The sequence below is a fragment of the Sciurus carolinensis genome, chromosome 4, assembly GCF_902686445.1.
Source record: "Sciurus carolinensis chromosome 4, mSciCar1.2, whole genome shotgun sequence".
Taxonomy (NCBI): domain Eukaryota; kingdom Metazoa; phylum Chordata; class Mammalia; order Rodentia; family Sciuridae; genus Sciurus; species Sciurus carolinensis.
In genome coordinates, this window is record NC_062216.1 from 66,199,251 (window position 1) to 66,223,325 (window position 24,075).

At 34.7% G+C, this 24,075-nt stretch overlaps 1 protein-coding gene across 10 annotated transcripts in view; it reads left to right on the forward strand.

Annotated features, from left to right (window-relative positions):
- Erc1 (ELKS/RAB6-interacting/CAST family member 1) overlaps positions 1–24,075 on the forward strand; it is a 550,337-nt gene that overhangs the window by 259,992 nt on the left and 266,270 nt on the right. For all 10 annotated transcript variants that reach the window (XM_047548604.1, XM_047548601.1, XM_047548603.1 and 7 more), the window contains one exon: positions 3,735–3,870. In XM_047548604.1, coding sequence (XP_047404560.1) covers positions 3,735–3,870 — 136 coding nt within the window. The remainder of the gene's footprint in view (positions 1–3,734; positions 3,871–24,075) is intronic.

The following is a 24,075-nucleotide window of genomic DNA, read 5'->3' on the forward strand; positions in this document are numbered from 1 at the left end:
ATGGTTCTAACTTTGTTGTTACTCAAGACTGCTTTGGCTATTCAGGGTCTTTTGTGGTTCTGTGTAAACTTTAGCATTTTTTCCCCCTGTTTCTGTGAAAAATGCCATTGGAATTTTTATAGGAATTGCATTGAATCTGTAGATCACTTTGGGTGGTATAGACATTTAACAATATTAATTCGTCCAACCCATGAACTTGGGCTATCTTTCTATTTGTTTGTATCTTGAAAATTTTCTTTCATCAATGTCTTAGAGTTTAGTGTATAGAGCTTTCACTTTGGTTAAATTTATTCCTAAGTGCTTTCTCTTGTAATGCTATTGTAAACGAGATGATTAATGTCTTCTTTTGGAAAGATCATTGTATACTATGTGGAAATGCAACTTATTTTCATGTCAATTTCATATTCTGCAACTTTATTGAATTTGTTTATTCTGATAATTCTAAGGAGTTGTCAGGGTTTTCAGTATATTAGATTGTGTCATCAGCAAGCAGATACACTTTAACTTCTAACTTTCCTAATTTGTTTGCCTTTTCTTTTTCTTGCCTGATTGGAACTTACAGTACCGTGTTAAATAGAAGTGGTTAAAGTGGGCATGCTTTCTTTGCTTTTCATTTTTGGACTGGGATTGAACCTCAGGGTGCTCTACCACTAATCTATATCCTTAGTTCTTTTTTGAAAATTTTTTATTTTAAGAAAGGGTTTCCTTGAATTGCTGAGGCTAATGTCTAAGTTGTGAGTCTCTTGTGTTGCTGGAATTACAGGTGTGAGCCACCACACCCAGCTTTGGGCACACTTTTCTTGTTCTTAATTTTAGAGGAAAAGATTTCAGCTTTTCACCATTGGGTATGATGTCAGCTATGGGTTTCTCATATATGGACATTATTGTATGAAGTGTATTACTTCTGTGCCTTATTTGAGAGTTTTTATTTATTTTTTATTATTTTGGTTCTAGAGCTTGAACCCAGGGGTACTTAACCACCTGAGCCACATCCCCAATCCTTTTTATTTTTTCTTTAGTGAGTGGGTCTTGCTAAGTTGCTTAGATTGTTACTAAGTTGCTGATACTAGCTTTGAACTTGTGATCCTCTTGCCTCAGCCTTCTGAGTTGCTGGGACTACAGGCATGTGCCACTGCACCCATCTATTGAGAGTTTTGGTCATGAAAGAATGTTTAGCTTTATCAACTGCTTTATTTCCTCAGTCTTTTCAGAGGATCATGTAATTTTTACCCTTCATTCTGTTCATGTGGTATATCCTGTTTATTGTGTATGTTGACTCATCCTTGCCTTCCAGAGACAAATCCCACTTGTTCATGGTGAATGATTCCTTTAATATTCTTTTGGATTTGGTTTGCTAGTATTTTGTTGAGGGTTTTCGTGTGTTTACCAGGCCTATGATTTTCTTTTCTTGTGCCCTTATTGATTTTGGTATAGAGGTAATGCTAGCCTCTTAAAATGAGTCTGGAAAAGTTTCTTCCTCTTCAGTTATTTGGAAGAATTTGAGAAGGATTGGTTATTTATTCTACTTTAATATTTGATAGAGTTCACGTGTGAAGTCTTCTGGTTCTGAGCTTTTTTTCCTTGGGAATTTTTTGATTACTGCTTCTTTTTCCTTATTCATTATTGATTTTTCATGTATTTCTATTTCTTCTTGATTCAGTCTTGGTAGACTGTATGTTTCTAGAAATTTATCCATTTCTTTTGTGTTTTCCAACTTGTTGCAATATGATTTTCACAGTGGTTGTTTCAGTCAACTTTTTTGCTGCTATGACCAAAAGACCTGACAAGAACAATTAGAGGAAGAAAAGTTTATGAGAGAGAAAGAGAGCCAAAATATATGCCCAGAAGGCATGCCTCCAGTGACTCACCTCCTCCAGCTACATGCCACATGCTACCAGTCTACATTTACCACCCAGTTAATCCCTACCAGAGGATTAATGCACTGAATAGTTCTGAAGAAGGCTATCAGGGAGGCTTGCCTTGCTGTTTATTGAGGATTTTTATAAAGCTATAGTACTTATGCTTGCATAAAGTTGGCTCAAAAACATACAGATGTATCAGAGTAAAAAGCTTAAAATAGGCACAAATATATAAAAACTTTACATATGACAGTGTTTATAAGTACTGCTTGGCCAATTCATTATTAATACATATAAAAAGAAATTTTATTCCTCCACTAGACTCAAAAAAATAAAATTACATCTTTACCTCAGGCACACTCAACTTCAGTTTAAGGTGGATTAATGACTTCAATGTGAAAGACCAAGGTTTTATAACATCTTCAGGGGAATAGTTTTATGAATTTGAAATAGGAAAGATTCTCATAAAATTGTACTCTATAAAGGAGAAGATTGATATGTTTGAAGCAATTAAAATTTTTAGATTCTATAAATGCAATGGTAACATAAAGCAGTCAAAGAAGTAATTCATAGTTTAGAAGAACATAGACCATTATATGTGACAGTTAAAACATTATTACTGTAACATATAAAGTATAACTGTAACTCAAAGCAAAGTCCAATTAAACAATGGACAAAAGATATAAAACACAGAAGGAGAAACAGGAATGGCCAAATATCATATGAAAATATGTTTAGCTTCAGTAGTCAGGAGTATGCATTTTAAAACTATATTGAGATACAATTTTATATCTATCAGGTTGAGAAAAATTATGAAGTCTGATAATACCAAATGTTAGTGGATGTGGAGATATGTAACAACCATTGTTATGACTTACCAGTGAGAATATAAATTAATAAAACCTCTTGGAAATTAATGTAAGTTGTACCTATTGTATGCACTAGGCAGTTCAATTTCTATAACTAAAGCCTTGGAAAAACTTGCAAAGGTCTATTAGATTGTATCTAGCAGCATTGTTTGTAATACCAAGAAAATGGAAACAATCCAATTATCCATCACCTTGGGAATGGGCTAAAACAGTTGCCATATATATTGTTTTATACTGCAGAAAAAAATTGAGGGGATTAAAAAAAACTATGACTCTCAAAACACACATTGAAAGGAAAAAATCATTTATTGGTAAATTTTATGAAGCTCAAAACATGCAATCTATACATGTCCATGTGTATATGACAAAACTATAATAAAAACAAGGATATTTTAAACCCAGAATTTAAGATAGAGATTATTCTTACCAGTAGAGGATAGAGAAATAGTCATTGGAGTAAGAGAGTGGTACAGTAGAAGCTTCAGAAGTAGATAGAACGTCCTAATTCTTAAGCTTAGTTACTCGATGTTGATGTCATTATTTTCAGATACATGTACATTATTTATACCATTTTGAATGTTTGAAATGTTGAATTAACAATGTAAAATTCATATTGTATTTCAAAATCTTTGTTTACCAGCCATAACAGTATATCCGTGTGGTGATTTAAGAGATTGCTTCCATTATTTCCAACATAAATGGTTGACTTGGTTTCTTTATCATTTCAGATCCTCTCATGCCCTTCTTTTGTTTTAGAATTTATCATGCTTGATAAAGTATGTGCTGAAATATATGCTCCTTAGAGGAAAACTGGAACATCATTGTACACAGTACTTTATCTATCTTTGATAGGAAAAAATTTGGAATTTTAGAAAAAAATTTTGCACCAAGAATTTTTGTTGATTTTCAGATATTACTTTTTGTCACTGGTGTAAATTTGTACATAAACGTATTCTTTTCTGTGCACATACATGACAAAGCTTGATTTTTCTCTCTCTATCAATAGGCAAGTGAAAGACCAGAATAAGAAGGTAGCAAATCTGAAGCACAAGGAACAGGTGGAGAAAAAGAAGAGCGCACAGATGCTAGAGGAGGCCCGGCGGAGAGAGGACAATCTCAACGATAGCTCCCAGCAGCTACAGGTCAGAGCACACGGAGTCTGAGAGGATTGGGTGAAGAGATTTGATCCTTAATTGCATGTTGTTTTTCTCTTCATTTTTATCCTCACCTTTTTTCTCTTTCTAACCCTGCTTGCTGCCTTCCTGTCAGATCAACTGTTTAGCAATAAAGGAATGACTTTAAATAGAAAAGGCAAGTTTTATTCCACAGTTTTGTGAGGACACCTCAGCATAGGAGAATGTTCATCTTGCTTCAAGTTGATCACATTTAATTGGTAAGTTCAATGTCAGTTTAATGAATGGGTTATATTAAACCATAGGGTTGTTAGTATAACTGTTTGCCAGTTCTGTTCATTAAAGATCATTTTTAATCTTGGTTTGTGGCTTTCTTCCTTTTTTCCATTTTCCTTTTTCTTTTCTTTCCATATTTCTTTCCTCCATTTTTTTCTTCCTTTTTAAAAAAATATTCATTTTAGAGTGTATATTTCACAGTCATAGAGGACATATTTTTTTCTCTTCAATGGAGTGATAATTGATGTCTAAACCTAATTATTTGCAGATTAAACCAGGCCCAGTAACAATAGTAGCAGCTACCATGTAAGTGCCAATTAGGTTCTCAGTATTTAAAGTAGGCTTGTCATTCATTTCTCTAACCTTCACAGTAATGTAGTGGTATTGTGTACATTTTGCAAATAGGGAAACAGACTTAGAGACATTGAATCACTTGCCTGAGTGCACACAATGTTCTAAGTGACTTGGCTGTGATTTTATCAGTAACTTCTTATCTGCAGCCTGTCTTCTTTTTCTCAGCAATAATACCTTAGAATGAAGGTCTAGGTTTTAGGGAATCCTATAAACATGCTGGAAGCCTCTGAAACTCCTGGTATGACATCTAAGCCACTGTCACATTGATTTTCTCTCTTTCTGGTTTCTCTTTGGATATGATATAATATGTATGCCATAATTGCACAATTAGAAAACTTTAACTGGAGAACTGTGGAGGAGTTATTTTCTAGAAGCTAATTTTAGGCTTTGCAACAAGTGCATTCTAAACACAGAGATTCTAGTTTTTTATTTTTATTTTTTCATTCCTCTTTTATATAACTTTTACTGATACTTTTACCGATACTTCTTACAGAAGGATAAATTTCTTCAAATGCACCAACTTTTGAAAAGAAGCATCATGTCAGTTTTCCTCATTCTTGCAACTGTTAATATTAACAATGGTTAATACTGGCATTTTTCTTTTTCCTCCTCTTCTTTCTTTTAAAAAATGCAAATCTGATAAATGGAAAAGAATTCATTTTTGTTGGAATTTATATTTCTCTGATTACTAGTGACATTGTTTCTTTTCATATCTTGAATTTTCATTTGGTTGTTAATGTAATTCAAATCCCCCTTTTTTCCCCAATTATAGCTCTTTCTTTCATGAATTTTGTGCTTTATTTATCCACATTTTGAGAGCATATACTTAATTTGTTTTAAATATTTTTAAGTTCTGTTATTGCTTGTTTTTGTTTTAAATACACATTTGCTTTTTAACTTAGAGTGTTTCGTGTGTATAGGGAGGTTCTCCCCTCCCACCCAACAATTTCAGTAGTATGTTTACAGAAAATTATTTCATTGCTCACAAGTTTGAATTGGCATCTTTATATTTTATGAAATTGGTTAACAATTAAATCTGTTTATAGGGTTTCAATTTAACCTCCCTCCTTGAACTATTTTCTAAATTATAGAAAATATCTATTTTATAATAAGGCAAGCCTCTTTTAGTTCACCCCTTAGCTGTATCATTTCTTGTGTTCCCCTGCTGCTAATTTAATATGTTTTCAATTGCTAGTCTGTCTTTGTAAACCAAAGATATTCTGTGCTTCTATCAATTGTTGTAATGCCATGAGTGCTTTTATATGTAATCTCATATCCTGTTTTTAAAAGCAGATAAGTAAGGTAGATTACATTATTTATATTTTACATAAAGGATTACTAATGTAGAGGGGTTGACTGACTTTTCCCAAGGTGTGTCTCAATGATAGCTGATGGCCTTGCTATGAAAGAAATGGATGTATTTCATTCAGAAACAGTGAAAAGAGGACAGGCCTACAGTTAAGATACTTAGGATCTGATCTCAGTTCCTTTCACTAACTACTGTGTTACTGAAGTATATTTTAAAATTAGTTTATTGCATATAACAGCTCAGTGGTAGTGAGTTTTCCTAGCCCTAGACTAGGAATTCTCTAAATACAGTTCATGCCTGAAAGAAGCTAGGGATTTTTGGAGAAATGCCTGATTCCAGAATTGGAGCTGGACATGTATAAGCTAAACCTCGATCTCTAGATCAGTGGTTCTGAGATTTCATTGTACCTTGAAGTTACCTGGAGGCCTTTTCAAGCTTAGATTGCTGGGTCCTGACCTTAAGGTTCTGATTCAGTAAGTTTGTTTAAATGTAATTAGAATTTACATTTCTAATAACTTCATAGGTGTTGATGACATTCTGGTCCTTGAACCAAAATTTGAAAAATACTACAGTACAGGATCATGTGATAATAAAAAATTAAGCTGTCAGAAGTTACTGAGGTCATATAAGAAGGTTAAGGAAATGCAAATCAAAATTGAGATTTCATCCTTTTCCAGTCAGAATGGCAATCATCTATTATACAAATAATAATAAATGCTGGCAAGGATTTGGAGGATGTAGAGAGAAAGAACACTTAATCATTGTTGGTGGGACTGCAAATTAGTACAACCACTGTGGAAATTGGTATGGAGATTACTCAGAAGACTAGGAATGGAACCACTCTGACCCAGCTATTCCATTCTTTGGTATTTATCTAAAAGAACTGAAGTCATCATACTCTAATGATACATGCATTCCAGTGTTTACAGCAGTGCAATTCATAATAGCCAAGTTATAGAACCAGCCCAGGCATTCTGTGAACAGAGGAGTGGATAAAGAAAATGTGATATATACACACACTGTGGAGTTCTATTCAGCCATAAATAGGGATGAAATGATGTCACTTACTGATAAATGGATGGTTGGAGAACATCATGCTAATTGAAATAAGCCAGACTCTCACAGTCAAGGATAGAATATATTCTCTCATAAGCAGAATCTAGGCAGAAAAAAAGAATAAAAGAAAGGGAGGAGGGCCCACGAAAATAGAAGGGAAAACAGTAGATCTAGGGAAAGGGAGAGGGAGGAGAGGAGAGAAAGAGAAAGAACCAGGGAATGAAGTTAGCCAAATTAAGCTCTTTGTATGTATGAATATTTACAAAGAGTCCCACTTTTTTGGATAATTACAGTGTACCAGTTAAAAATAAATAAATAGAAGGGAGATGATTAGATGATAAGGGAGAAGGAAGAGGAAAAGGAAAAAGGAAATAATGGGGAATGAAATGGAGTAAGTTATTGGCATATATGAATATGTCATAATGAGTACTACTATTACATATAATTACAATGTACTAATAAAAACTTTTCTAAAAAAGAACAGAGGAGCAACAACAGGAGGGACCATTATTGACCTAGGACAGTCAGTTATAAAAAGAATTGAGTACAGTGGATTAAAATAAATATATTTAAATCCAAGAGCTTTGTATGGAGACTGTAAAAATAATTTAGAGATTGCTAAAGGACCAGCTCATTACTCTGAACAAACAGGTAAATAAAAGGAAAGAATTAGACAGTTAACTTGCCTTTTATGGGTAAATTGTGTTTTAGAGAAATCAGATAGTGGATCATGGTAGGTTCAGTGTTGAAAAATTCCAGCTGATAAATGCAGAAGGAATTATAGAATTTAGAAAATTATCTTTTTGCAGTTAACTAAATAAACATGGATTGAGGCAACTCAACAGTGACTGCTAAAGTTATTATTGGATGAAATGTCATTGGAGAACTGAATAATGGATGGAACAAGTTGATACCCATCAAATAAATCTTCAGTTCCTGTAGAAAGAGAGAAAAAAAAAATCACACGTTAAGCCTCTGACTATGATGCATTTGCATATGTGTTCAAAGAGTCAAATCTAAATTTAATTGAGCCAAGTTGGGGAAAAAAAAAAAAGCAGAGAAGTATGTTAATTACTCATGGAAGTGCTATCAACCAAACCCAGATTGTAAGAAAAACATTTTTTGACACTGGGGATTGAACCCAAGTGTGCTTAACCCCTGAGCCACAACCCCAGCCCTTTTAATTTTTTATTTTGAGACAAGGTCTCATTAAGTTGCAAAGGGCCTTGCTAAGTTGCTGAGGCTGGCCTTGAACTTGTGATCTTCCTACCTGAGACTCTGGAGTCACTGGAATTACAAGTGTGCACTACCATGCCTGTCTCAGATTATAAAAAAATTCTAAAATGACAGATAACTTATTTTCTTCAACTAATATATGAGAAAGGGGAGAAAAAGAGAAAGATGATTTTTACAGATTTTTTTTAAATTAAGAGAACATAAATATCTTGCAAATCATTTAGAACTTACTTAGATCCTGACTTAAATAAGTGTAAAAAATATTTTTTGGTGGGGGAGATACAGGGAGTTAACAGGATATCAAATGTTATTAACAAAGTTTAAATTTTTTGTTATAATTAAAATATTTTGTTATTGAAGTACATAGAGGAAGTGTTTATAGACAAAATCATGTGATATCTGGGAATTATTTTTAATTCCAATTTTAAGCGGGAGCAGTATTGATCAAAAAAAAAAAAGAATCATTTGTAACAGTGAATATTAATTAAGAGTTTTGGGCTTTGTAGTAGTGGTGTAATTAGGGAAACATGAGAGACTTTATATAAGAGTAAGCACCTGGTTCTTTAAGAGAGAATCTTTCCCCTTAAGACAGCAATGTGAAAAATTGGATGCATAGAGCTTCGTTTATTGCAGTGTTTCTCACTCAGTAGCTATTTTGATCCCTAGTGCTGTTTGTTAATATTTGGAGACAGTTTTAGTTGACCAAACTAGAGGGATGCTAGTGGCATCTAGTGGGTAGAGGTCAGAGATGCTGCTAGACATCCTGTAACACACAGAACAGCTTCCACAGCAAAGGTTTATTCAGTACAAAATGTTGACTAGTTGTCAACAGGTTTTAAAACCCTGATTTAGAAAGAGTGAATACCAGTTCATTACTCAAAGTATTGCTATGAAAAAAGCCTTCATGTTTAGTTTAGAAAAAGACTTGGTACTCCAAAAATACTTAGTATTTTTTTACACTGTTGTAATTAAATGACTGGTTATATTTTCACTGTATCATATATTAGTAGGAAAATAATGGATTGGGGTTTTTTATTTAAAAAATTGCGAAATGAGCTAGGCGCGGTGGCTCCTATCTGTAATACCAGCAGCTCCAGAGGCTAAGGCAGGAGGATTGCAAGTTCAAAGCCAGACTCAGCAATTTAGTGAGACCCTGCCTCTAAACAAAATATAAAAAGTGGCTAGGAATATAGCTCAGTTGTTAAGTGCCCCTGGTTTCAACCCCTGTTACCAATAAACAAACAAACAAATAAATATGTAAAAAAAAGAAAAATTCTGAAATGAATTTTTAAAATATCTGGATATTTATTTGGATAAATATCTGTTGAAGTTTTCATGAGAAAGGAAAAGTAAAGGAAAACATTGTTTTATTTCTGCTTTTAGAAGGAATTAGTTCCATTCTAATCATTCTAGGAATAAAGTATATTCTTTAACATGTTGAAATTATTTATACTTAAGGTTTTGAACTTTGATAAATAATGAATATTTAATCTTCATCAGATGCCACCTTGGTGTTTGAAGATCAGTTATACTAATTATGTTAATAAAGACATGGTAAATATGTTTTATTTGTAAAGATAAACAATCTGGAAAATTGAAACCTTTTGTTTTTGAGTTTCTGCCAATTATGGTTTTATATTCATGACTTGCTTCAGTCTTCCAGACAGAAGTTGAAGTTTGTCACAATGCAGTGGTCCTACTATTCTCTTTACTTCTTTTTATTCTGAGAAATAAAATACATTTTAAAAAAGTGCACACACATAATAAATAAAACAGTGTCTTAATAAATTAGACTATTGCTGGCTTCTCAGAAATAGCATGTATGTGGCTTCCCAATCATTTCTCCCCCTTCCTCCAGAGAACATCACATGATGACTTTTATCCTTATTGTTTTTCTTTATAACTTGTGGATATATAATATAAAAAGTGTACTTAGGGGTTAGAGGTATAACTATGTGGTAGAGTGCATGCTCAGCACATACCAGGCCTTGGGTTCAACCCACTGCACGGGGTGGGTGGGGAGTGTAGTGTGTATTAGTCAGCTTTATGTCTATGACCAAAATACCCAACAAGAATGACTTAGAGAAGGAAAAGTTTGTTTTGGGCCCACCATTTAGGATGTTTAGTGCATGGTTGGTCAGCAGCATTGCTATGGGCCAAAGGCGAGACAGAATATCATGGCAGAAGAAAGCTGCTTACCTCGTCATAGCCAGGAAGCAGAGAGAGAGGGGGCAAGGAACAGAGACACCACGGACAAAATGTACCATCCCCAAGACTGGCCCCTAGTGACTTTCTCTAGCTACACCCCACCTCCCTACAGTTACTACCCATAATTCATTCTGATTATTAATCCATCAAATGGATCAATCCTCAGATTAGTTTATTCTCATAATCTAATCACCCCTGCATTAATACAGAAGCTTTTGGGGGGAACACCTCATATCCAAACCATAGCATATAATTTTGCATATTTTGTACTTGACATAAATGCAGTCTCATATTATTTGTTACTTCTTTTGGTTAGCATTATGTGAGAGATTTATTTATGCTAGTTTTAGATAGCAGTTATTTCATTCCTTGCTACTGCATTCTTTTTCTACTTGAAATTCCAGAAAGTGTTCCAAAGACTTTCTTTTTACTTTTTAATTGTACATAGTGTGCCGCCCCCCCACCCCTTTTCTCCTTTTTTTCTAGCTTTCACATATGAGAAAAATATGACCCTTAATTTTTTGAGCCTGACATATTTCACCTAGCTTAATACTCCCCAGTTCCATCCATTTTTGTGCAAATGACATAATTTCATTCTTTATGGTTGATTGAATCTCCATTGTATATATGTGTATATAGAGATATATATATCACATTTTCTTTATCCAATTGTTGTCAGACACCTAGGCTGGTTCCATGAGTTGACTGTTAATGGTAAACATGGATATGCATGTCTCTGTAGTGTGCAGACCTTCATTCTTGTGGATGATTACGATTTCCAGAGTGACTGGAATTGTATACTTCTCGCTGACATTGTATAAGAATTCCTTTTTAAGAAAAGGGACTGCTTGAAAATAAAAGAGAGATCAGTTGAGAAAGGTGTTGGGGGAGGGAAAAGGGAAAGGAGAGGCTTGTTCAAGGATCAGAGTATGGTGAATGAAATAGAGACTAGACAGGGGTGGATCAGATCACATAGGACCTTATAGGCAACAATAAGTTTAGAATTTACAAGTAGTAAACATTTTAAATAGAAGATTTATAGGATCTGATTTGACTTTTGAGGGTACTGTTTTTTTTTTTTCCAATTTCAAAGAATGATTAGGACAAAGTGGTTATGGAGAAAGCATGTGTTTGGCAGATATTTACTGTCTATCTACTTTATGCTGTGCAATATTCTGTGCCAGAAATAGTAATGATGTACGAGACAAGGTGTTTCTTCTCAAGGAGCTCACATTCTAGTAAGGGCCTGTAGGAAAGGAGAGTTGGTAATAGAGCTTTAGAGCTAAAGGGAAAGAGAAGAAAGTATGTGTTGTGAGTTATATTTTTATTAGTTCATTATAATTTTACATAATAGTGGGTTCATTGTGACATATATGAACATACATAAGCATAATTTGTTCCATTTCATTCCCCTTTCCTTCCCTTTCTCCTTCCTCCCACCCCCTTACTCTACTAGTTTCCCTTCTATTTATTTTTTAAAATTAGTGCATTATGATCATACATAAAAGTGAGATTCCTTGCAATATAGTCATACATTCACAAAGCATAATTTGGTGAACTTCATTTCTTGGTACCTTCCCTCCTCAATCACCCTCAATCCCTTCCTCTATTTTACTGTTCTCCCCTCTATTTTCATGAGATTCCTTTTTTTATTTCTTTGATTTATATATAGGTAGAATGGTCAGAAATTTCTCATGGGTTATAAAATATGAGCACTAGAGAGAGGACTCCAGGATGATTCTGAGACTTCTGGCCTGAGTAACTGAATATATGCTAATCCTAAATAATAGTAAGAGGAAACCTGGGGATGATGATGATGATGATGATCAGACTTGTCTGAGAAAAAGAACAAGTCCATTTTCATCATGTTAAGGTTACTGTGAGCTATCCTAATAGAAATGTCAAGCAAAAAGATGTGGAAAATTAAAGTTTAGAGAAATATGGAATAAACTAATTTTGGAAATGAGCTTAAAGTTATATTTAAATCCACGGTATTATTGGTATTGGTATAGATGGCATAATACCATCTATAGATAAAATATTAACAAAGGAACATAGGATTAGAGTTGAGCCCTTAGGATCCTCAACATTTACAGATGGGATAGACTAGGAGGAGATGGTATTGAGAAGCAGACTGAAATGAAGAGGCCAGTTGAGGTGGGAGAGAAAAAGAAGAGTATAGCATCACAGAAAGCAGGAGACGGTTATCTCTAAAGTAGGGAATACAGAAGATCCTCCTGACATACATGGTTTGACTAAATAATGGTACTGATATTTTTGCTTTACAGTGAGTTTAGCAGGACTTAGCCCTATTGTATGTTGATGAACATCTATAAATACATTTTGTTAATGCTACTGAGAGACTGAGGAGAACAGCACAGTTGAGTGATCTGACCTAGTGTATCAGAAATAATGGCCTAGAGGTAGCACAGTGACCTCCTCCATGATGCCTAGGAGGTAATAGTCCCATACTGATCCAGGTACTTGCATTGACCAGTTTTTCTGTCATGTGCTCACTAAAATTCAGTGTCTCTTGGATCTTTGTCATACCTTCTCAGGAATGTTTTCTTGCACGTGGCTTTCCAGAACTTGACTATACATACGATGGTTGTCTAAAGTTTTCTAGCATAGTCCATAGATACATTAAACATTTTATAAATCTAGCTGATAATTACTAATATAGGACATAAGTAGTAAAGACATTGAGGCACATGTTGGTTATGAGCCTTTCCTCTTATATGTTATGATGTTCTATTATGGTGTGTCTTCCCTTCCACTTGTAATTTTGCCAAATGTTTTGTTTCCCTTACCCAAGAATTTAGCTTTGTATTAATGAAATTCAGTTCTGAAGTTGTTTATTTTCCCTAAACCATATTTTACTTTATTTAATTAAATCAGATTTTAGAATATCTGTAGTTCTCTTTGCTAAGCATGTATTAATTGCCTGTTATGGAATAATCATTGTGCTGAGGGTTCTGAGGATATGGAGATAAATTAGAAATGGTATTTCCTCTATATGAACAGTATATATAGTTATATATTTTCGTGTATGCTGGATATGTTACAAGATGTGTTATAGTACGGTTATAGTAACTACAATTATAGTAGTTGCAGTACACAGAAATGAAATTAGGTAAATCCCAACTACAGGAGCCTCCCACGTAAACATTTATGTGAAGTGCAGTCTTCACTGATTTGATCCATGGTGATTTGGGAATTTAAGAGCTCCCTTACCCATCTGTGTGTCTCCCCCAACCTCCAGTGCTGGGGATGTAACCCCAGTGCTAGGCAAGGGATCTACCACTAACCTATACTCCTAACCCATTACACATCTTTTAAGAGTTAAGTTCTCCCTCCTTTGTGAAGCCTGCATGAATCCTTAGAGTTGGAATTAATCGTGCCTTCTGTTGTAATTCCATTAGAGTTTATTTCTCCTTTGATTTCAGGGTTTATTTTATCTGACTTTATGTTATATACTAATGGTTGGTATGTCAGTTCCCCCCTTATACCCGAGTTTGGGAACCATTGACTTTGTATTCTGCCATAATTGTTAACTAATGCTAATTATATCACTAGAGGTCAGGAACTCTGAGTCACATACATCTTAGCTTTGTATCTTTGTTTCTGTTGCTGTAACACAATATCATAAGGTGGTTAGCTTATAAACAACAGAAAATTATTGCTCACAGTTGTAGAGTCTGGGTAGTCTAAGATCAAAGCATCAACAAATTGGATTTCTCTTGAGGGACTGTTTTCAGGTTCATTGGTGGCAACTTCTTGCTGTTTTCACATAGTACAAGGGGCAAAGTAGTTGTCTTCCAGTCACTTATAAGGGCATTGATCCCATTCATGAGGGCTTTGCCTTCATGACCTAATGATATTTAAAAGGGCCCACCTTTTAATACCGTTGCATTGGTGATTGAATTTCACTCTAAGAATTTTAATAGGGGAGACAAACTTTCAGACCATAGTACCTAACATTTTGAATCTCCTATTGATCAAACCTGAAAGTGTTTTTAATCCAATTTTTAAAGTAAAATAATCACTAGCATAGCTATTCTGTTTTAGATAAGTGGATAGTGCTGGTTTTATTTGAACGTATTTCATTGATTTTCCAGTCTGTTCTTATGCTGAATCTTTTCCCATGAATTTTCAGGTTTTGCTATATAAAATTTCCACCTGGGAATTATCCTTTATTGATGAACTCTACTTTTTTCTTGTCTTTTCCATTGTTCTTTACCCTATACGTGTACTTATGCTTTATTGTCTTACACTTTTCCATATGTTATTTTATAATTGTCCCTGTGTGATAACCTATTTTCTATCCCCTCTCAATTAGTTTATATCTACCATAAGAAAAGGATAACTTTTAAAATTTCTTTTTAGTCTTAAACAATGTTAAAATAGCTTTACAACTTACAATTATAATTATTGAGTTATAAATAGTAAAAATGTAAAATTTAGTTATAAAATTTAAAAAGAACTTTGAATGATGATATTACATTCAACATTCAAATATGTATTCTTTAAAATTTTGTACGTTTCAAGGTCCTTTAAGGAGCTTGCATATTCTAACAAAAGAAATGTCATCTTCTCTAAGTTGAGAATATTTACTTTGTGTATTTTTTTCTTTGTGCAGTAACATTCAAATACATCTTTTGACAAAACTGTAAGTTCCAGTCACATTCTAATAAGGCCAAATAGAGTGGACTAAAGGAACTCAAATCAGTTGTGATTTGGAGCTTTGTTTTTATTTAATGCAAAGATAAGTATCAGCATTTAACCTTGAGGAGGTTACTGTCAGAGAGATTAATGGGACTGCTGAAAGAATGCAGTGACTCTTGTGAGTCAGCTCTCCTGAGACCAATGAATATTAAGAATAAAGTTCAAAGAAAGTGAAAATGATGGAAATAGAGAAGGGGAAAATCAGCTTTACATATAGTAGGCATATTTTCTTAGATGCAGAACCAGTGAAACATTTGTGTTTTCTCTAAGATTTGATTTGATATGTGCTGTCTACAAAAAAGTTTCTTCCATTTTGATAAAGAGATTTTTTTCTCTTTCTGAAATGGACTACTTACTCTTCCTTTTTAGATAGTGTATGTAGATAATTATTTACTATATTCATATTCTTGTTTTTGTAAAAATTAATTTTGATTTCCTCTTTCTAGACCTTTTTACCTACTTAAATGTTTAATCCTGTCTTATTTCTTCCTTTTAAATAATTTTTTTTCCTTAGCAATGGTAGGGCCTTTTCTATATAGATGATGAACGGACATAGGTGAGATTTTTATGGTGTTCTTGATAAATATTAAATGGAATTAGGGATTACTTTGGAAAAGTGTACATACAATTAGCTCCTGTTTTTACAACTCCATGGATAGTTATTGAAATGACATATAAAAATTCTTTTCCTGCAAAGGAAATGCTACTCAAATTGTTGGTAAGTGTGTAACTTTTTAAAGATCCTTCCTCAAACTGGAACACTTTTTACCTTGTAGGAGAAAGCAAAAGCAGGCTTTAAAATTATCTGAAGCAATTGCAGTGTTTGAAATGGACTCTCTAGGTAGTTTTCCCTTTGGCAAAAATTCAGTTTCATTTGATAATCAATGAAGTTTTGTGAAAGATTTTAATTGATAGAACTTACATATTGCTACTGGACCATTCCTTACAGTTAGGGTTAACCCTATTTTGTAGCAGTATTTAGCCACATCCTTTGGCTTATTAAAAGAATGCTACCCATTAAATGATGAGTAGTTGTTATATTTGACTCTAAAATACTTACAAGTAGACTACTATATTTGACTTCAGTGAAATGAGTAGTTTACTCCTTTCAGGTATTATCCTGAAAGTTCCTGTCTGGTTTGCATTTGGAAGGTGATGTTTCCAAAAAGTTCTTTTTAAGAGTGCAGAAGCAGGACTGGGGAGATAGCTCAGTCGGTAGAGTGCTTGCCTTGCAAGCACAAGGCCCTGGGTTCAATCTCCAGCACCACACACACACACAAAAAAAAAAAAAAAAGAGCAGAAGCAGGCATGCATGTATTCTGTTTACCAAGACCTCAAAGGTTATGGTCTACATCTTATAGATCACATCAGTTGTTATTATTATTATTATTACTATTATTATTATTTTGAGAATGGGGAGTGAACCCAGGGCCTTGCACAAGCTAAAGCACCATTCTACCCACTGAGCTATGTCTCCAGCCCCTATTGTTCTAAGTAAAATTGGAATTTTTTTTCAAATTTTTATTTTGAAAATGTATTCTTACTCTTTTTATAAGCTTTGCCCATATGTAGTTCCATATAGTTAGGTAAATTCCATGTTCGTGTCCACATTTCTCACACCCAGCTACCAGAATTTTCAAGATGAAACCCTAATTAACCTATATTTGTAGTATACGCTCTGTAAATGTTATTTATGTGAAACATCATTTTATGTGTTTACTTTTAAATTTTCTTAATGAAGTACATCTGCTTTTGTTTTGACTTTGATTTCTAATAATTGAGATTATAATAGCTCTATTCTAATGAGGAAAGTTTTTTAAGGAGTATTAGAAAAAGAGGGGAAGACTTTAAAATTATGAGAAAAATGTAGCTGATATTTTACCAAGTTCTCTTTCTGTGTTAACCTGACTTTCTTACCCTAACATTGACTTCATCAGTACATCTGGCTCCAATTTTTTTCCCTTAAGTATCTAAGAAGTTGGTAAATGAGTTCTGACATGTTGTATGATTTTAATGAAACTTACTGCATGTATATGTGTGCTTGAGGGGAGGGGGAAAAGAGGCAGAATAAGCAGTGTGGTTAAGGTAGAAAAGAATTACTGTCTCTTTTCATTAAGCATAATGGATAGCAGTTAACATTATGATCTTTCAGAACATGTTAAAGTCTATCTGGTAAGGGGTGCGTACTCCAAAGGGAGCAGCTCTTAATATGAACTCAAATAAATGTCCTTCATTACCATGTCAGTGCCAGAGATGGGAACAGGAGGAGAGAATGGGAGACTGTTACCTTGAATAATGTATGTGCTATCTGAATTGGCCTTCCTCCTACTTGTGAAAAAGGGAAACATTTAATAAGATCTGTCATTATTAAGTGATTTCTATGTATTATTGCACCTTTTTTATTATTTTGATGGAGATGTTTGAAGGGAACAACAAATTATTAATGACTCTTTTTCTTTTTTATATTTTTGTCTTTGTTTTCCTCATTGAACATTTGATTTTAGAGAAACATGGTAGAGGCTAGAGTAGTATAGCAGTCATGAAATGCAGCTTGACATTGACAGAGCTGATGTCAATAAGCAAAGTTCAGACAATGTATTAGTCGGTTATATAATGGGAATTGCTAATGGGTTCAGACATCTTGTTAATTTGCTTGCATGAGGTTATAGTTACAACTGTTGCAGCTTTTGCCCTAATCTCATTTAAATATGGGGGCTTTTTTACTTAAGGAGATAAGAAATTCATTGATAGCCTCCCTTCCCTCTATACAAAACTCCTGCCTTGAACCTTATACTCTATAGGTGAAGTGTTCTAATTTGACCGCATGTAATGTGTAGTTGCTGAAAGTAGGCTTATGTTACCCAGTCCAGTGATAGGAAAACCCATTTGTGTTAATTCTGTTGAGTGCAGCTGAAATTAATAGTACGTAGAGTAAAACTCTAGAGATACTGTTTCATCTTAAGTGATATAAACTATTTAAAATGGCACACTTCCTTCTACTGTCTTCAGGTGGTTATTAAGTGCATTGTCTGACATAGAATACATGTCTAGTCTTACACTGTCTGCATTGGTCAAACAGAGTGAAATGTCTGAGTTAGAGCAGGTAAATGAAATTGAATGCATCACACTTAGTCCTTTCCCTTAGACTGCCACTTTAATGCTTTTCTTAATAATAAGTGCTATAGGGCTGGGGATATGGCTCAGTTGGTAAAGTGCCTGCCTCGCTAGCACAAGGTCCTGGGTTCAATCCCCAGCACCGCAAAAAAAAAAGTGTTATAAAACTGAATGACTCCAAAGAGTCCACATAATTCCTCTCTTTTAGTTTTAGTTTTAATCAGCAAATAATTTTATATATTCATATTGTATGGTGTGATGTTTAAAATGTGTAAACTTTGTAGGATGATCACATCAGGCTGATTAGCAAATTCATCACTTCACATCCTTATTTCTTTGGGAGTAAGATCATTTAAAACCTACTCTCGAGGAAGATCCAAGATGGCGGACTAGAGGGTGACTGCATCTCCTGTCGCTCCAGAACTCAGGATTCAAGAAGGGGAGGTATTGAGAGACTCGGACCAACATAGAGCTGCGGGGTGAGTCTCTCCCAAAGGGTAAAGCTCAGCACAGGCAGCAGACCCGGACAGTAGGCAGCTTCTTGGACCAGGACAGGGCAGCGAGAGACTTCCCCAAGCAGCCCTGCTCCTTCCCAAGGCAGCCCCCGTCCACAGCCAGCTTCTAGGAGCAGGCACACCCAGTGAGAGGATTTCCACGCAGAACCAGCCCCCAGTCCTGGACACAGTAGCGGGCTAGGGGCAGCTTTCTTCGGAAGCACTGCATTATCAGGTTCCTCCAAGACTTCAGGCTACTGAAGGCTGGGAGGTGATATACTGGAAATCTACAGGGACACTATAAGCCAATAAGAGGAAATCTGCAATATCTCAGAATCCCACTGATATCTGACCAATATGAGAAAACAAGGGAAGAAAATGTCCCAAACAAACCTAGATACTATATCAATAAAACCCAATGACAGCATAGCAGAAGAACTGTCAGAAAGGGAGTTCAGAATGTACATAATTAAAACAATCAGGGAAGCAAATGAGGAGATGAAAGAGCAAATGCAGGCATTGAAGGAAGAAATGAAAGAGCAAATACAGGCATTAAATGATCGCACCAATCAACAGTTAAAAGAGCAAATACAGGAAACAAAAGATCATTTCAATAAAAAGTTAAAGATACTGAAAAAACAAACAGAAATCCTTGAAATGAAGGAAACAATAAACCAAGTTAAAAACTCCATAGAAAGCATAACCAATAGGATAGAACACCTGGAAGACAGAACCTCAGACATTGAAGACAAAATATTTAATCTTGAAAACAAAATTGACCAAACAGAGAAGATGGTAAGAAATCATGAACAGAATCTACAAGAATTATGGGATATCATGAAAAGGCCAAATTTAAGAATTATTGGGATCGAGGAAGGCTTAGAGAAACAAACCAAAGGAATGAACAATCTATTCAATGAAAAAATATCAGAAAATTTCCCAAATCTGAAGAATGAAATGGAAACCACGTTCAAGAGGCTTATAGGGCTTCAAATATACAAAATTACAACAGACCCACACCAAGGCACATTATTATGAAAATACTTTACAAAATAAAGACAGAATTTTAAAGGCTGCGAGAGAAAAGAATCAAATTACATTCAGGGGGAAACCAATAAGAATATCAGCAGATTTTTCAATCCAGACCCTAAAAGCTAGAAGGGCCCAGAACAACATTTACCAAGCCCTGAAAGAAAACGGATACCAACCAAGAATCTTATACCCAGCAAAACTTACTTTCAGATTTGACGATGAAATAAAATCCTTCCATGATAAACAAAAGCTAAAAGAATTTACAAAAAGAAAGCTGGCATTACAGAACATTCTCAGCAAAATATTCCATGAGGAAGAAATGAAAAACAATGATGCAAATCAGCAGCGGGAGGAACTAGCCTAAAGGAATAGCCAAATAAAGGAGAAACCAAATCATGTCAAAAAATAAAAATGAGTCAAATGACAGGGAATACAAATCATATCACAATAATAACCCTGAATGTTAATGGCCTGAACTCATCAATCAAAAGACATAGACTTGGCAGATTGGATTAAAAAGAAAAATCCAACAATATGCTGCCTGCAAGAGACTCATCTCATAGAAAGAGATACCCACAGACTAAAGGTGAAAGGCTGAGAAAAAACATACCATGCACACAGACACAGCAAAAAAGCTGGAGTATCCATCCTCATTTCAGATAATGTGGACTTCAAGCCAAAACTAGTCAGAAGGGATAAAGAAGGACATTACATACTGCTTAAGGGAAGCATAAATCAGCAAGACATAGCAATCATAAATATCTGTGCCCCAAACAGTGGCTCATCCATGTACGTCAAACAAATCCTTCTCAATTCCAGAAATCAAATAGACACAACACAATAATACTAGGCGATTTTAACACACCTCTCTCACCACTGGATAGATCTTCCAAACAAAAATTGAACAAAGAAACCATAGATCTCAATAACACAATCAACAATTTAGACTTAACAGACATATATAGAATATACCATTCAACAAAGAACAAATACACTTTCTTCTCAGCAGCACATGGATCCATCTCTAAAATAGACCATATTTTATGCCACAAAGCTACTGTTAGCAAATACAAGAACATAGAGATACTACCTTGTATTCTGTCAGATCATAATGGATTGAAATTAGAAATAAATGACAGAATAAAAAACAGAAACTTTTCCAATACCTGGAGATTAAATAATATGCTATTATATGATGAATGAATAACAGAAGACATCAGGAGAGAAATTAAAAAATTCTTAGAGGTAAATGAGAACAAAGACACATCATATCAAAATCTCTGGGACACTATGAAAGCAGTACTTAGAGGAAGAGTTATTTCATGGAGTGCATTCAACAAAAGAAGAAAAAATCAACAAATAAATGACTTAACACTACAGCTCAAAGCCCTAGAAAAAAAAGAGCAGAACGACACCAAAAGTAGTAGAAGACAGGAAAGAGTTAAAATCAGAGCTGAAATCAAGGAAATGGAAACAAAAGAAACAATCGAAAAAATTAACAAAATAAAGAGTTGGTTCTTTGAAACAATAAACAAAATTGATAAACCCTTAGCCACACTAACAAAAAGAAAGAGAAAACTCAAATTACTAAAATTCGGAATGAATAAGGAAATATCACTACAGACACGAGTGAAATACAAAACATAATTAGAAGCTATTTTGAAAATCTATACAACAACAAAACAGAAAACCTCGAAGACATCAACAAGTTTCTAGAGACATATGAATTACCTCAACTGAACCAGGAGGACATACGCAACTTAAATAAATCAATTTCAAGCAATGAAACAGAAGAGGTCATCAAAAGCCTACCAACAAAAAAAAAGTCCAGGACCAGATGGGTTCTCGGCCAAGTTCTACAAAACCTTTAAAGAAGAGCTCGTTCCAATACTCCTCAAAGTATTCCATGAAATAGAAGAGGAGGGAACCCTCCCAAACTCATTCTATGAAGCCAATATCACCCTGATACCTAAACCAGACAGAGACACATCGAGGAAAGAAAATTTCAGACCAATATCCTTAATGAACATCGATGCAATATTCTCAACAAAATTTTAGCAAATCACATACAAAAACATATTAAAAAGATAGTGCACCACGATCAAGTGGGTTTTATCCCAGGGATGCAAGGTTGGTTCAACATCCGGAAATCAATAAATGTCATTCACCAAATCAACAGACTTAAAGTTAAGAATCACATGATTATTTCGATAGATGCAGAAAAAGCATTTGATAAAATACAGCACCCCTTCATGCTCAAAACACTAGAAAAAATAGGGATAGTGGGAACATTCCTTAATATTGTAAAGGCTATCTATGCTAAGCCCATGGCCAATATCATTCTAAATGGTGAAAAACTGAAAGGATTCCCCTTAAAAACTGGAACAAGGCAGGGATGCCCTCTTTCACCACTTCTATTCAACATTGTCCTCGAAACTCTAGCCAGAGCAATTAGACAAACCAAATAAATTAAAGGGATACAAATAGGAAAAGAAAAACTCAAACTATCCCTGTTCGCTGATGACGTAATTATATATTTAGAGGAACCTGGAAATTTCACCAGAAAACTTTTAGAACTCATAAGTGAATTCAGTAAAGTAGCAGGTTACAAAATTAATGCTCATAAATCCAATGCATTTTTATCCATAAGTAATGAATCTTCAGAAAGAGAAGTTAGGAAAACTACCCGATTCATAATAGCCTTGAAAAAATTAAAATACTTGGGAATCAATCTAACAAAAGAGGTGAAGGACCTCTACAATGATAACTACAGAACACTAAAGAAAGAAATTAAAGAAAATCTTGGAAGATGGAAAGATCTCCCATGTTCTTGGATAGGAAGAATTAATATTGTCAAAATGACTATACTACAAAAAGTGCTATACAGATTCAATGCAATTCCAATTAAAATTCCAATGATGTACCTTACAGAAATAGAGCAAGCAATCATGAAATTCATCTGGAAGAATAAGAAACCCAGAATAGCTAAAGCAATTCTTAGCAGAAAGAGCAAAGCAGGGGTATCGCAATACCAGATCTTCAACTCCAAAGCAATAGTAACAAAAACGACATGGTATTGGTACCAAAATAGACAGGTAGATCAATGGACCAGAATAGAGGACACGGACACAAATAAATACAATTTTCTCAAACTAGACAAAGGTGTCAAAAATATGCAATGGAGAAAAGATAGCCTCTTCAACAAATTGTGCTGGGAAAACTGGAAATCCACATGCAACAGAATGAAACTAAACCCCTATCTCTCACCCTGCACAAAAATCAACTCACAATGGATCAAGGACCTCGGAATCAGACCAGAAACCCTGCAACTTATAGAAGAAAAAGTAGGTCCAAATCTTCAACATGTCCACTTAGGATCAGACTCCCTTAATAGGACTCCCATAGCACAAGAAATAAAAGCAAGAATCAACAACTGGGATAGATTCAAACTAAAAAGCTTTCATTCAGCAAAGGAAACTATCAGTAATGTGAAGAGAGAGCCTACAGAGTGGGAGAATATCTTTGCCACTCATACTTAAGATAGAGCACTAATTTCCAGAATATGTAAAGAACTCAACAAACTCTACACTAAGAATACAAATAATCCAATCAACAAATGGGCTAAGGAAATGAACAGACACTTCACAGAAGAAGATATACAAGCAATCAACAGATATATGAAAAAATGTTCAACATCTCTAGAAATAAGATAAATGCAAATCAAAACTACACTAGGATTCCATCTCACCCCAATTAGAATGGCAATTATCAAGAATACAAGCAACAATAGGTGTTGGAGAGGATGTGGGGAAAAAGGTACACTCATACATTGCTAGTGGGGCTGCAAATTAGTGCAGCCACTCTGGAAAGCAGTATGGAGATTCCTCAGAAAGCTTGGAATGGAACCACCATTTGACCAGGCTATCCCATTCCTCGGCCTATACCCAAAGGACTTAAAATCAGCATATTACAGAGATACAGCCACATCAATGTTCATAGCTGCTCAATTCACAAAGCCAGACTGTGGAACCAACCTAAATGTCCTTCAGTTGATGAATGGATAAAGAAACTGTGGTATATATATACAATGGAATATTACTCAGCCATATAGAATGATAAAGTTATGGCATTTGCGGGCAAATGGTTGAAATTGGAGAATATCATTCTAAGTGAGATAAGCCAATCTCAAAAAACCAAAGGACGAATGATCTTGCTGATAAGCGGATGAGGACACATAATGCGGGTGGGAGGGGTTAGTGTTAGGGGTAGGGTTAGGGTTAGGGAGGGGTACAAGAATGGAGGAAGGAAGGACTGTATAGAGGGAAAAGAGTGGTGGGATGGGTGGGGGGAAGGGAAAAATAACAGAATGAATCAAACAACATTACCCTATGTAAATTTATGATTACACAA